Here is a 14,598-nt window from a genome sequence, read left to right as displayed (position 1 = left end):
GGGCTCTCTAACAGTCTGTCTCAGTTCTATAATGTTCTTGTATTTCCTCATCATCGATAACCAAGTCCTTTCATTTAAAATACATATTACATTTATAAAGTCCCCTCCCCTACTCACATCTTATGCCAGAAATGTCAAAAGTGAAATTATTAAAAGTAACTTCGATAAAAATATGAACGTGATCGCAGGTCCAGTGTTCTTTAATGATGTTCCAGTGTCTCCGCCTCTGGATGTACATGGGTCAGGGAGAGTTTACAGCAAATTCAACAGGCAGGGCGGAACTGCTGTTTGCACTGAGGAGCACAGACAGCCTGGCACATACACACGTCTAAACGGCTGCGGTTAGTCTGCCAGTGTGAGAGGTTAAATCCCGAGGTTTTTTTCCCCCAACGATAAGGCGGACATTATCGCGGCTTGTTTAATGCGGTTCTGGAGGTGTTTGAACTTCCCTCACATTTCCCCCGACGCATTTCCACGAAGGGAGGCGGCAGCGGATCGCTCGGCAGCCATCTTTGGACCTGTCTGGGAGTGGGATCTCTGGCACCCCAGTTACTTGAAGGGTGGGGATTTTAACCTGTAACAATTCACAAATGTGCGCGTTATAATCGACTGACAGCGTGAAGAACCACAAGGATTTGGCGCACGAAGTTGCCTCACTGGCGATGAAACTGAGGGGATACTTTTCAAATCCCAAACTGTTTTGAATTAGCGACATTCTCCACAGCGCTGAAGCCTGGCCTGTCAAAAGAGGGTGAGTTTCAGCTAACTGGCTAAGCTAACTTAGCAAACATAACAAACGTTAGCCAGCTAATTTAGCTTTTTCTGATAAGCGAGTTCTTACAGGTCGCTTAATTCCACATTATCCATGTTTATGTTCAGCTGTTCACGTCGTAAACACGACGCCAATTATGCTTGGGCTGTTTCGCCATATGACACGTAACTTGGCTAACGTTAAGTTTGGTGTGTGTAGATGACATCACACTCCCAAGCTGCTGTCTTTTTACATTTCCGTCTTTTTGATGTGATTTTTTTTTAACACGACGCTTAAAACCGCTGTGGGAAAGTGTTAACTTTTAATGAATCCCAACCAAATAATCTGTGAAATTCCGGTTGTTTTGAAACTCTAGGAGGAGGAGACAGGTAAAAACGCAGCAGGTAATGCTGCGCTGCTGTTTGCCTCACCAATCTTAGTTTGGGCAAACGTTGGATATTTTAAAGGTTTTCAGATCTATCGCCCTCATTCCTCTTGGGTAACTGGTGCCTAGTTACCAACTAACTTAATATACTTGAAGGCATAAAGATACACTGGCTACAATGTTACAGTGCCGTTTCTGTTTGTTTTTGGGTGAAACAGACGTAAACCCTGTGCTATGTTGTGCCATAGATTGGCGTGCCAAACGGAGGTGTCTTAAATGACCTCCATTACGCTTACATTTGTTTAATGGATTCTTCAAAGTAATGAAAACTACCTGTATTTTTTTTTTTTAGTTACTTCTAGGACATGGAAAGAAAAAATGTTTTACTTTATTAAATTGCGGCGCACTTAAGAAGGCGTGCCATTGCTGCAATACCAAGATAGACAGATAATCACTAGTGAAAATGCTCAGCAAGGCCCATTCCTACCTCCCTATAGCTGCACGAACAGGAAATGCTGAGAAATGCAGCGCAGTGAGGGCATACATTGAGAATTCCAGCCCTCCAGTTCTGTTGTCCTGTCCTGCTGCATTCTTGTGCATGCATTTGTGCAAGTTGGAACACCAGGGTATTTATATTGTTGTTGATCTTGTTGTTTGTGTTTGTTGTTTTCTTCTTTTGTTTAATGAAAGTATCAGTTATCATCATTCTCTTTTGTGCTCACATGTTCACAAGTTGAAAATGCTATCATGAGATGTGACAACAAAGCTCATTCATGAGAAACAATGTAGTGAAGAACAATGGCAATAAAGAGCCACAGTCCCACATGGTAATGGGGCTTTATTTCAGAGCTGTGGCTACAACTGTGTAGTATAGTGAGTTGTTCAGTGTTGTTGTGAGACAAAAGATGTCTGCTTGGAACTGGGGGCTGTTTCTCCCAGGCTGGGAAAGAAGTCTTGTGACTCTAGCGTCAGCCTTGCATCTGTTTGCAACTGATCATCTGAGCCGAATGGACTCAGTAAACTTTTCTCGGTGATCTTTTACGGTCTACATTAGTATTACAGTAGTGAAGCTGTTTCAAAGTAATAATGGAAAGTAACGTATTGAGCGTGGTGTTGCGGGCTTAGTAATAATCTTTTATTAATTTCTGTATTTTTAAAAGGCAGAGACATCATGATAACCTGAAATTTAGTAGTTGATATCAATATCAGTAGAATTGCACGAGTCTCAATACCCAATTTGATGTACTTGGACATAAAATACCTTTAATCGCACAAAAGTCATTTTAAATCACTGTCATGGTGGTTTAAAACATTTAAAATGTTAACATTTTATTGATAGTTAGCCACTGCAAACATTTAGGTGCATGAGTGATTTCACAATGGCAGTGCCAGGTGTCTCCAAAAAGAAAAGGTTAGTGTATTTCAGGATAATAACACAAAGTAGTTCCACACGCTACTCATACTGCCTTTTTATATCAATGAGTAGAGCCTGCGCTATAGTGGCCGCTATAGTCGTAGCCATCTTCCATGTGTAGTTTTTCCTGGGCTCATGGGCATCCTCCTCCTCCTCCTTCATCATGTAAAGATAGACTGGAACACTTGTAGGCGTTTTTGCCCCCATCACTTCCAGAAGAGTCAATACATACTCTGCCAGTGACTTTTGGCTGCTCCATTATTTCCTAAGGGTCGCCACAGCAGATGGATCGGTATGTTTGTTTTGGCACAGATTTTACACTACATTCCCTTCCTGACACAACCTCTCCATTTATCTTTGCTTGGCACTAGGCTTATACTAGCTTGTGACTCCTTAAACTAAGTTTAGTGTCTCCACTCAGTCTCAAACCGGGTATCTATTGCGTATAAGGTGAATGTGTTACTACACGATGGAGCAGTTATTGTGATGTACTGAAAAAAACGAACTAACAAAATGACTGTTGTTGGGTTTTTTTTTTTTCATAATTTTGGTATTGGCTTTGCTGACAATGAAGAGCTAACCATGTTAACCCCTCTTTGCAAGCTCCTTTGACTACGATGACCTGGATGACTGAGAACCTTCACAGACATGTTAACCCCCATAACCCCAGTGAAATTATATTGAGCTTTTGATATATTATGTTAATCCACACACCCCACTGTGATTATTTTTTGGTTATTTTGATCTATTTATTTATTTGTTTAATTTGTTTACACTCACGAGAAGGCGGCGCACTTGACTGCTTCCAGTAAGACACCACTTATGAAAAGGCACGCTGCTTTTCAGATGTCATTTTCCCACATGGTGTGAATCACAAACAAGTAATTTATTTTAATTCTAATGAGTGTTTCTGTTGTGGATATTCCAAAGTCAGGGCAAAGGAAAACTAAGCCGTTACTGTGGTATGACACCACTTTGAATAAGTGGTTTCAAACAATACTTTTAATAAACTAATAAATATAACCTTTGAATAAACTTTTTTTTTTTTGCTGAACAAACCCTTTGATCACTTTTAGGAAGATGCATGTACGCTGTTTGCTGCGTTTGAGAATGTTTTCCATGTACCTGCAGGTTTAACCAGTCATCCCGTCACTGGAATACTGAGTTTTCCTTCAGTCATTAACACTGTGAAGGTGCTCAATTTCTCTTCCACGTTCAGGCTGGAGATGGGCAGCTCTCAGGCACGTCTTTGTATCCTCCTCACATCTTTTTGTGTACACACCAGTCACTGAAGGTGTGAGGCCAGTTTTGTTGGCCTGATTTCATTGCTGTGGTTACTATGGAAACAGGAGACTTATCTCTTGCTACCTCAGGATTTCTGACATCATGGTTAAGTTCATGCTTTGTTTAGCCTTCTCATGCCTACATTATTAGGCATGTCTGTTGCTCATCCGAACAACTAAGAGCTTTCTCACTTATATAGCCTTCTAATATGATATAATCAGTGTTAAGTATTATTAGTAATTTAGCATTTAAGTGAATCTTACTTCATAACATCCAGCTTTCCTTTTCTTGTAGTGTGCTGTGCTTCACAGTCCATACAGTGTTGCTGTAGCTTTCTAATTTAGAATAGCAATGCATGTGTACATCTCTGCTAGTGTGTTTACTCTTGTTTTTTTTCTTGTACTTTCAGTTCTGAACACGTATGAAACCACTGTCCTGCAGATGAGTCATCAGTGGGGGCTTTCACGTCGCTGTCGCAGACCCAGATAGTTCCTGGCGGCAGCGGCATTGCCCCCAACCCCTAATTATGCCCAATAACAGTCGGGCGGGGAACCTCAAGGACCCCGAAATTGCTGAACTCTTCTTCAAGGAGGACCCAGAAAAGCTCTTTACGGATCTTCATGAAATTGGACATGGCAGCTTTGGTGCTGTATATTTTGTGAGTATTTAACAACACATGCATACAGACATACCCACAAATCAATTAGATGCGTGTAATGGATTTAGAAGGTTTTAATACAGATATTATGCCTAAACTTTGCTTATGTTAGTCAGCTTGGAGAGAACTGATTACCATAATGTTGTTCCCATGTTGCCCCAACATGTCTGCTTGTAGCTGTTGTGCATGTGACTTAATACCGATTGGCTCAGGTATCATGATATCACAATGGGGCTTTTTAATGTTGATTCAAAGCACATAGATATAATTTAATCTTTACAGTTTCATAATGCAAAGTTAATTAAGCTATATGGAAGTAGGACCTTTATTATATTGCCTTATTTATCTCGTCGTAGCTTAAATCACAAAAATCTTGACAATCAGTTTTATGTAATGTGTTTATTATTCAGGCACGGGATGTGCAGACAAATGATGTGGTGGCCATCAAGAAGATGTCATATAGTGGGAAGCAATCCAGTGAGGTATGATGACCTCAAATGTTCTATATTAGGTTAATAAACTGTTTATTCATGAATAACAGTCTTGCTGTAACAGTCCTTTTGTTGTTTTACTGTTGTCCCAGAAATGGCAAGACATAATCAAAGAAGTGAAATTCCTGCAACGAATACAACACCCAAACACCATAGAGTACAAAGGATGCTACCTACGAGAGCACACTGCATGGGTGAGGTTCTACAACATTGTGTTAATGATGATGATCTTGATGTAAGACTAATATTTATTAATTATTTAAGGGCCAAATATAAATTCACACAAAGCACTTCTGATTTCCTTACAGCTGGTAATGGAGTATTGCCTTGGCTCTGCTTCCGATTTGTTAGAAGGTGAGTGGAAAACCCTGGAAGAAATTACATTCCTGTATTTGCCATTTTTATCCCCATCACCTTTTTTCTTGATTTACATCACTTATTATACATCTTCTTCAGTTCACAAGAAACCTCTGCAGGAAGTTGAAATAGCTGCAATTACACATGGTGCTCTTCAAGGTTTGGCTTATCTTCACTCCCAAACTATGATTCACCGGTGAGTGTTTCAAGCACAGATTGCTTTAGCCCTCATGCACTGTGTCTTCTACGTCTTGCTATAACCATTTCCTCTCATGTGTTTGACAGAGATATCAAGGCAGGAAACATCTTGCTGACAGAGCCAGGGCAGGTAAAACTAGCAGATTTTGGCTCTGCTTCCATCGCCTGTCCTGCGAACTCCTTCGTTGGGACTCCATATTGGTAAATTTCAAAACATCTTACTATAATAATTTATCTATATATGTCTGTATATACCCTGTCTCCTTCTTAACAGATGGGCAATCTGTTTACAAGAACATTGTCACATATTAAACATAATTAACATCTATATGTGAAAAAACCTTCTAAATCCCCATTCTTTTCACTAAATATGGAAAGAAATGCTGCCAGACTAATGTTATTGCTACTTTCACACTGCGAGCAGCCAAGTTACCAGTCAGGTGCCCATTTGCAGCTTCACATCCCTGCCTTCCACTGGAATATGAAGTTAGCATTGTGAATGTGATGCCTTCTTTGTTTTTTGTTATTTTTTTCAGGATGGCCCCAGAAGTAATTTTAGCCATGGATGAAGGTGAATATGATGGAAAGGTGGATATTTGGTCTATGGGTATAACCTGCATTGAATTAGGTATGTCCTAGCTCCTTTGCTGTTGCATTGTTAGAATTCACACATCTGCTTTTATACTTCAGTTAACTGCTCACAGTCAGCAGCAGTGTTTCTCACACCATTAGGTTCATTCAATTACTGATGTGGCTTTTTCTTCTTTCACCCTCACTTTCCTTGTATGCATTTCTTAATGTAACCTGTTTCTTGGTTCATAGCTGAGAGGAAGCCGCCACTCTTTAACATGAATGCAATGAGTGCCTTATACCATATAGCACAGAATGACAGCCCCACACTGCAGTCGAGTGAATGGTGAGTTTAGAATTGGATCCATATTTTGTTTTTCAAATTGAATAATGTCTATTTATTATTTATGTTGTTCTTCTACATTCTAAACTTTGTTCATATATGATCTCCCAACTGTAGGACGGATTATTTCCGAAACTTTGTAGATTCTTGCCTTCAGAAATTACCCCAGGATAGGCCAAACTCTGAGGAGCTTCTAAAGGTAATCAACCAAAAATGATTGTGACCGATTTGTTATTGTGATGAATCCTTATAGACAAATTCATGAATTTAACGCAAAATGGCTTTTCTGTTGCTCGTCCAGCATGCATTTGTCCAGCGTGAGCGACCTGAATCGGTTTTAATAGACTTGATAAGCCGGACAAAGGATGCAGTACGGGAGCTAGACAATCTGCAGTATCGCAAGATGAAGAAGATCTTGTTTCAGGAAGTCCACAATGGCCCAACAACACAAGATGAAGAGGAGGTCTGTTTGAAATTGTGTTAACCCCTCCTTGCTTGCCTCTCTGCCTTTCATAGTATTGTGTCCTCTGACACAAGATGTGTTGTAATCTTGTTACTTTCTACTTTCTTTTACTTTTAGGAGCCAGAACCAAGTGTGAGTAGGACCGGTACAGTGAACAGTGTAGGGAGCAACCAATCCATCCCCAGTATGTCAATCAGTGCCAGTTCGCAGAGCAGCTCTGTTAATAGTTTAACAGATGCAGGCGATGACAAAAGTGAGGCAGACATCGAAGGGGACCACACAGTAATGTCCAACAGCTCTGTCATACATGTCAAACAAGTAAGACATCTTTCTTTCACTTTTCATTGAGTAAAGTGTTATTAGTATTATTCTCACTGGAGTATTGTTTAGATTGGTTCTAAATAGCCTGCAATGTCTGTATTGTTGTGCACCTTTTAGGGAGAAGAGACGTGTAACCAAGATTTACAGACTCACAACCAGCCAACTGAGCAGCAGTCCCCTCCTCCACACACGCCACGGCCAAGAAGAAACCGTGAACACTTTGCCACAATACGCACAGCTTCAGTGGTAATGATGCTGTCATTTCATTTGTACATCATTGCTAACGAACTGTTTAATATCTCAGATAACCATGCATATACCTGCTGGGTGTTTCTGTGATTGTAAAAAGGCAAAAATATTTTCACCCAGTGTCCTCGTGATTATTAGAAGCGTTTACCTTAAGGCAAGCAATATATTTTTTCATGTAATCATCAGAAGTGTTTTGAACAAGCTTGCAATTAAATCTATTCACAATACTTGTGTGCCTTATAAACTTCATGTCTAAAGATAAGTATTTTGTCTTGTGTTTGCTAGCTCACTCGCCAGATTAAGGAGCATGAGCAAGATTCTGAGTTAAGAGAGCAGATATTAGGCTACAAGCGCATGAGGCGACAGCATCAAAAACAGCTGATGGCTCTGGAAAACAAGCTGAAGACTGAAATGGACGAGAACAGACTCCGTCTGGACAAGGAACTGGAGAATCAGAGGAATAGCTTCGCCCAAGAGATGGAGAAACTGATCAAGAAACACCAAGCGTCAATGGAGAAAGATGTATGCTTTCAGCTTCTAAGTGTTCATTAAGTGTGTTGTCAGTGTTATCATTCACTCACTGTTATTGTGCATAGAAAAAACTGATTATATTTGTTTCTTTATCAGGCAAAAACCTTTAGCAATGATGAAAAGAAGTTCCAGCAACACATCCAGAGTCAACAGAAAAAAGAGCTCAACAGCTTTCTTGAAAACCAGAAACGGGAATACAAACTTCGCAAGGAGCAACTTAAAGAGGCAGGCAGATTGGTGTTACAGACACAGAAATACATACAGATTTCTTTTTTCTTTTTAAACTAGCAGTTAGTAAACATTAATCAGTATAAATTAAGTGCTGGTAGTGACCTTCAGTCTGTTATTACTTTAGGAATTGAATGAAAACCAGTCAACTCCCAAGAAAGAAAAGCAGGAGTGGTTGTCCAAACAGAAGGAGAACTTCCAAAACTATCAAGCAGAAGAAGAGGCCAATTTACAGCGCAGACAGAGGCAGTATCTGGAGCTAGAGTGCCGCAGGTTCAAAAGGAGGATTTTGACTACTCGCCACAGAATTGAAAAGGATCTATTGCGAGAGGTCTGTACCTTTCTCTACCACTATACTGTTGAACTGTATGTTACAAATATTAAGTAATCCACAAACTAAAAATGGTCTGTTGTTCTGGAAGTAATCTTATCTTGTAAATGTTATTTATCTCCATTTGGACATCATTAGGAGCTAAGTAAGCGTCAAACCCAGAAGGACTTGGAACATGCTATGCTTCTCCGGCACCACGAGTCCATGCAAGAGTTGGAGTTCCGCCAGCTAAACAACATCCAAAAGACGAGGGCTGAGCTGACCCGACTACAGCACCAGACGGAGCTTACCAATCAGCAGGAGTACAACAAGCGAAGGGAGAGAGAACTTAGACGCAAACATGCTATGGAGGTTCGCCAGCAACCCAAAAGTCTCAAGGTCAGGAGAAGTTTCTGAACATGGGTGTATATTAAATATTCAGACGCTGATTTTAGTAAAAGTGCTTGTCTAGGCACTATTTGAATTATACTTCATCATGCTTGGGTCAGGACTAGCTGGAAAAAAAGATGCACAGATTTAGGAATAAAATGTCAGCCTCAGAATTAGGAGTGCCCAGCTTTATACCTCTTGATATTTTACTGTTTTAATGAAAAAAAACAGCAACAAACTGAATAGACCGTAACCCAGAATTACTTTAATGTAATGCTTTGTTTTCTGGTTGTACTTCCTCACTTCTAAGCATGCTAGCTATTATCTGGAGATAATAGTTGGGAAGTATAGTGCATATAGTATTTACTCCTTTCTCTACAATCTAGTCCAAAGAGCTACAGATCAAGAAGCAGTTCCAGGACACTTGCAAGATCCAGACTAGGCAGTATAAAGCACTGAGGAACCATCTGCTGGAGACGACACCAAAGTCGGAGCACAAAGCTGTCCTTAAACGGCTGAAGCAAGAGCAGCACCGCAAACTTGCCATTTTGGCCGAGCAGTATGACCACTCTATCAATGAAATGCTTTCTACTCAGGCGGTGAGTCTGGTAAAAGTGTAAGACTGTTAGTCTCTTACCTGTAATGGATATGGCCACATCAGTAATAGTTGAGTATATGTTTTACTGCTTGGACCCTGAATGTGATCTTCTCGCTGGTCTTAGCTTCGTCTGGATGAGACTCAGGAGGCTCAGTACCAAGCCCTACGAATGCAGCTACAGCAAGAGCTGGAGCTTCTCAACGCCTACCAGAGCAAGATCAAGATGCAGACAGATGCCCAGCATGAGCGTGAAAAGAAAGATCTGGAGCAGAGGGTGTCACTCCGAAGGGCCCTGCTGGAAACAAAGGTTCTCCGCCATAAATTATGTTCATGTTAAGATTTACATTTATATTTTCTTAAGCTATTAAGTCTATTAAGTCTCAGAGTTTGGATGTAAAGGGGCAAAATGCTCCTACCTTCAGTTAATCCAGTTTGTTTTACATGCAATGTGGGTGAAGTGCTGATAGGATTTACATGAGGTCAGTGGCCTTCTCATCGTTATAATGATAAAGAGTTAATTCGTCCTGCCATACGAGCTGCAACATGATTAAAATGAGAGAAAGGGAAAACAATAATGTCCACTGTGTACATGTTTACTATTTACCTTTAAGCAGGTTAAAAAAGGGGGGGAAACTATGGCATAGTAGAGAGCGTCCTGGGATTTTAAGAGTCCTGAACATTACTTTAGTTGCCATGTTTGTAAGCCATAACAATATTGCGAACAGTTTAATATGAATTTCATTTTTTTCCCTCCTTTTCTGCTATAGATTGAGGAAGAAATGCAGTCCTTGCAGAATGAATGCTCAGCGCGAATCCAGAGCGTGCTGGAACGCCAAGCCAGAGAAGTTGAGGCTTTTGACTCTGAGAGTATGCGCCTAGGCTTTAGCAACATGGTGCTATCAAACATCTCTCCAGAGGCCATGGGCAATAACTTTCCCGGGGCTCAAGTAAGTTGGTGTCAACATCAGCAGCAGCACCCATCTGGAAGCTCTCAAGGTGCACACTGGGGCAGCAGCAGCTCAGGTGCAGGGTTCAGTCACCAAGGCAGTTACCATCGATATCACTCCAGTCCAGGAGGGGCATCTATGCAACATGGCTGGGGACAGGGCATACAGGGAGGAGGGGATTCGACACCATGGGGCCACCCATCAGCTGGAGTTCTGGGCACACGCACTAGTGGTATTCAGAACAGCCCCCAGGGGATGGGAAGGACACCCTCGGGAGGGCACAGTGAGCAGGGAATGAGCAGGAGCACCAGTGTGACCTCTCAAATATCTAACGGGTCCCACCTCTCCTACACATAGATCCCTCATCAGCCATGGAATCAAGAATCCAAGTGCGGGGAATCTAAAAACACATCAAGGCAGAGCTCTATTGCTCCGTCTTTCTCAGACACTACCCCACCATTTACCATTTCTCCCATGTACAGATGTGGATGTGTGATGAAATAAATGTTGCTCAGGTCAAAAGGGCTGGAAAAAGCACAGCCCGCCCTCACGGCAGTTTATCGGCACACATACAGATCCTTAAAATTTATGTTGCATAAGCAGTTTGAGTGTCAATATGTTACTTTCATTTGTGTTTAGTTACAGTTCTCTCCTAAGGAGGATTTAAAAGAATAAAATAAAGAAACAAAAAAACATAAGTTTGTGCTACTCACAGCCATTGCTCTCATTTTGCACATGAAACACTGTTAAAAGCCTTTGACATGTGTTAATTTTGTCCTTTTTTTAAATGTATCAAACAATCACAGAACTGATTTTATTCAGGACCTCCCTTCTTCACTCTCCCCATTCGTATTCAGTAATACACTGGGCAATTGTTTGATGGTGGTTATGAACGCAGCAGAGTGAGTGAAGATGCTTGTGATGCCAGCCTGCTGTAATGGTCGTCATGATGACTTCGATTCCTCTTATCTTAGTTAGTTTTCTTTCCTCTACCAAAACGAAACATTACAGATTCAGAGCCAAATAATCTAGTCTTAACTGTTTCACACATGCTACAACTATCCTACAGTGCCTTTTTAACCTATGATAACTGAAATTAGTCTCAGATCTTTATAGTTTAAATTTCCTTCTTCCATTTCTTATCAGTGTTAGCTTCTTTTGTTTAGCCTATTTTAGCAGGTTTTCAGACATTTTCCTCAGATTCTCATATTCAGTACAGTTTAAGTCCTATGTATGTCGAGAAACAGAACATTGCTGGTGCATATCTGCAACCAGTTCTCATGCCTTCACATGGTACTTGAGGGGGAAACCCTTGCGTTACAGAGAATGTCACTGTACATGTTCTCAGAAGGAATTGTGACTTATTGGCCTTCATAAAGAATCCTAATAGACATCTGTTTATTTTTATTAGTGCCTTTTAAAACTGCTGCCTTGTTCAAAGCACTTTATACAACTAAATGTGTGTGAGATTTAATAGTTGACTTCTTTTCGCAAAGCACCTGGTGAGTGATCATTGGTACGCATATTATTAAGTTTAGGAGTCAGACTTAGATGTGCTGTGATCCATTTTCTTTTTTTCTTTAGAGCAATTTCCCAAGTACAGAGTACAACTACACCCAATACAATTGTAACTAAGGAGATTGCCAGTCAGTGAAGCTATGGCTGTTGTTGCTCTCAGTTGTGTTTATGTTAAATTCAGAGTGAAGAGAATATGTGAGGATGGTGCTTTTTTTTGTGTGTGTGTGCGTATGTTTTGGCTAGAGTTTCTATGAACTGAAGCGAGTAAACTGGAGAGTTTATTATGGCAGGCAGGAAGTTAGAGTTAATTGTCATGACCATAACAGCAGGCTTGGCACAACTAAATATGAAAACACTGGGCCCAAGTAAGCAACACTAATAATTTAAAAGGTGCTAAGTTAATAATGTTACACCAAGTCATTGAACCCCAAGACTTGGGTGACTGAATTGAGCACATGCTTGCATTTTGACGTTGTAGCATGTAAAACTTAGTCAGTGCACAGTTTAAAAAAAAAAAAAAAAAACACAAGCCAAGTGCGAAATACATGTGGCAAAAACACTTCCTTTCCTCCTCTGAATTATATTCATGTCTGCATTCTTTCTCTCTCTTCAGTTTGTAGTTAATGAACTATCGCTGGAGAAGTATGTTCCCATTTTACCTTTTAACAGCCTCTCCATTCAAGTGAGACTTGGCATTTTGACACTGAGAATATAAAACACTTTAAAGATAATTCTCTGGAGTTGGCAAAAGTGACTGCTCCTCCTCACAAAGCTGGAATTTATGTGTGTGTATGCGTGTGTATGGGTTTTTTTTTTGTTTTTGTTTTTTGTTTTTTAATTACAGGAATTTTAAATGTAAACCCACATTTTAAGAAAATGATTTCTAAAAACTGACAGACTACAGTGACATGTGTAAACCTTTCACGCTCAGAGTTTAGGTGTTAAGTTGTGTGGACATATCTCAATGTTACGCTTGGTTTGTGTACACTGACAAATTGCCTTTACTATCATCTTTAAATACCACTCGTTTAGTCACCATCTCTGAGTATTACCACTGCGGAGTTAGTTCTCTGTCGCTGCACACATTCGACCATTTGTCTCCATTCCACTCTGATTCAGAGCCGCCCTTTCTGGCTGGCTCTTTCTGAATGTTGTTTGTTGCTCTATTCCTATCATATTTGAGGACACACAAAAATGCTGGGATATTTTTCTTTCTAGGTGGGATTTTAACTTTCATTATGTATATATTCTGCCTAGAAAGTATGCATTGTATCAAGTTACATATGGTTTGAACCCAAAACTTTTTTTTTTCTGTTATGCCAACTGATTAGTTCCAGCTACTGTAACAAAACAGGTTGTAGTCATCATTTTTTTCTTTTGAGTTATTCATGTTGTAAAGAAGATGAGAATGTATTTATCTTTATTGGATTGTTACTATGTTCATAGGCCACGGCCAAGAGTTTGAATGTTAGGTCGATCAGACCTCACATAGATGCCAACTTTGTTTATGCGGACACATTTTTGTTCACTTTTGTGTCATAGTTTTGTGTGAGGGAACCTGGATTTTGTTATCAGTCGAAAGACTTCTCCACCAGCCTGGATTAGATTTTGTTTTGTTTTATTTGTTTGACTTTAACTTTCAGATATTTCTCCTACTGACTGAAAGCATGTAGGATACTGAATGAGAATCAGCGACAGAAAATAGCGATCCTTTTTATGGTCCAACACTGTGCCATACCTTAGTTGCCAAGCCCAGATACCACTGCATTTGTTTCATCTCCATGGTTGTAACCTATCATTGGGCTGACCACATGTAATGTATGAAACAAAACAACAAGGTTCTGGTGTAGTGGCCAAAGTAAAAAGGCTTGAAAAGATGATGGGGTGACAGGCAAATTCTGAAAAAGATATTGCATTTCTTTGAAGATGTCAGTATTGTTTGCCACATTACCACTACAACTTATAACCTATAATAAAATGTATAGATGGTGGAACTTGTTATTGAATGTCAGAGAGATTATGAAGATACTACATAAGATATGGTAAAGTACAAAAAGTGGATTTAAATTGTGTACAAATATTGAGCAGAATTAAAAAAAATAGGATCAAATTTACTATATTGTTTGTATTGTATTTACTATTGTGTGGGCAGAGGGATATTGAACAGAAATCAGCTGTAATAAAGTAATTTTAGTATGGCTTACTTTGTGGTTGTGTATTTTTTTTTTTATGTATTTTGCTTCAATGATCACATTAAACACATTTATTTAAAAAAAAAAAGAGGCATGATTAAGTGGAAATGAATAAGGCTGAGTCCATGAACAGAAACTGTTTAAAAGTACCCAGGTTGGAACCCTATTGACTGTCTTAATTGAACCAAAGATTCAACAAGGTGCTGGAAACATTCCTCAGAGATTTTGGTCTTGATAGCATCACAATGTTGCCTCTGATTTGTCGACTACACACATCCGTATTGCAAGTCTCCTGTTCCGTCACATTGCAAAGGTGCCCTGATCGTGTTTGGCTGGAGGTCATATGAGTACAGTAATCCCTTTGTCATGGTCATTGATCTAGATTTTTGATATGGAACAT

At 39.9% G+C, this 14,598-nt stretch overlaps 1 protein-coding gene across 1 annotated transcript; it reads left to right on the top strand.

Moving 5' to 3' along the window:
• Nucleotides 1–264: 264 nt before the first annotated feature.
• taok1a (TAO kinase 1a) lies at nucleotides 265–14,209 on the top strand. The gene is made up of 20 exons (XM_005932004.3): nucleotides 265–751; nucleotides 4,244–4,492; nucleotides 4,903–4,974; nucleotides 5,076–5,177; nucleotides 5,292–5,337; nucleotides 5,440–5,536; nucleotides 5,626–5,739; nucleotides 6,075–6,166; nucleotides 6,361–6,454; nucleotides 6,569–6,650; nucleotides 6,753–6,914; nucleotides 7,032–7,232; nucleotides 7,353–7,481; nucleotides 7,770–8,006; nucleotides 8,112–8,240; nucleotides 8,371–8,574; nucleotides 8,713–8,952; nucleotides 9,330–9,542; nucleotides 9,666–9,848; nucleotides 10,309–14,209. Exons 2-20 carry the CDS (start codon nucleotides 4,361–4,363, stop codon nucleotides 10,843–10,845), a joined length of 3,066 nt encoding a protein of 1,021 aa, XP_005932066.1. The 5' UTR covers nucleotides 265–751; nucleotides 4,244–4,360; the 3' UTR covers nucleotides 10,846–14,209.
• The last annotated feature ends 389 nt before the right edge of the window (nucleotides 14,210–14,598 follow it).

This window comes from Haplochromis burtoni, unplaced genomic scaffold (genome assembly GCF_018398535.1).
Source record: "Haplochromis burtoni strain Fernald_Lab_line unplaced genomic scaffold, NCSU_Asbu1 Contig_144, whole genome shotgun sequence".
NCBI classification, from domain to species: domain Eukaryota; kingdom Metazoa; phylum Chordata; class Actinopteri; order Cichliformes; family Cichlidae; genus Haplochromis; species Haplochromis burtoni.
The sequence above is the reverse complement of the archived record's forward strand: the minus strand, read 5'-3'. Positions and strand labels throughout refer to the sequence as shown.

Coding starts and splice junctions, on each gene's coding strand:
- taok1a (XM_005932004.3), top strand. CDS start 4,361: ATGCCCAATAACAGTCGGGCGGGGAACCTCAAGGACCCCGAAATTGCT. Junction 4,975..5,075: donor GTGGGAAGCAATCCAGTGAG/GTATGATGACCT, acceptor CTGTTGTCCCAG/AAATGGCAAGACATAATCAA. Junction 5,338..5,439: donor TGCTTCCGATTTGTTAGAAG/GTGAGTGGAAAA, acceptor CATCTTCTTCAG/TTCACAAGAAACCTCTGCAG.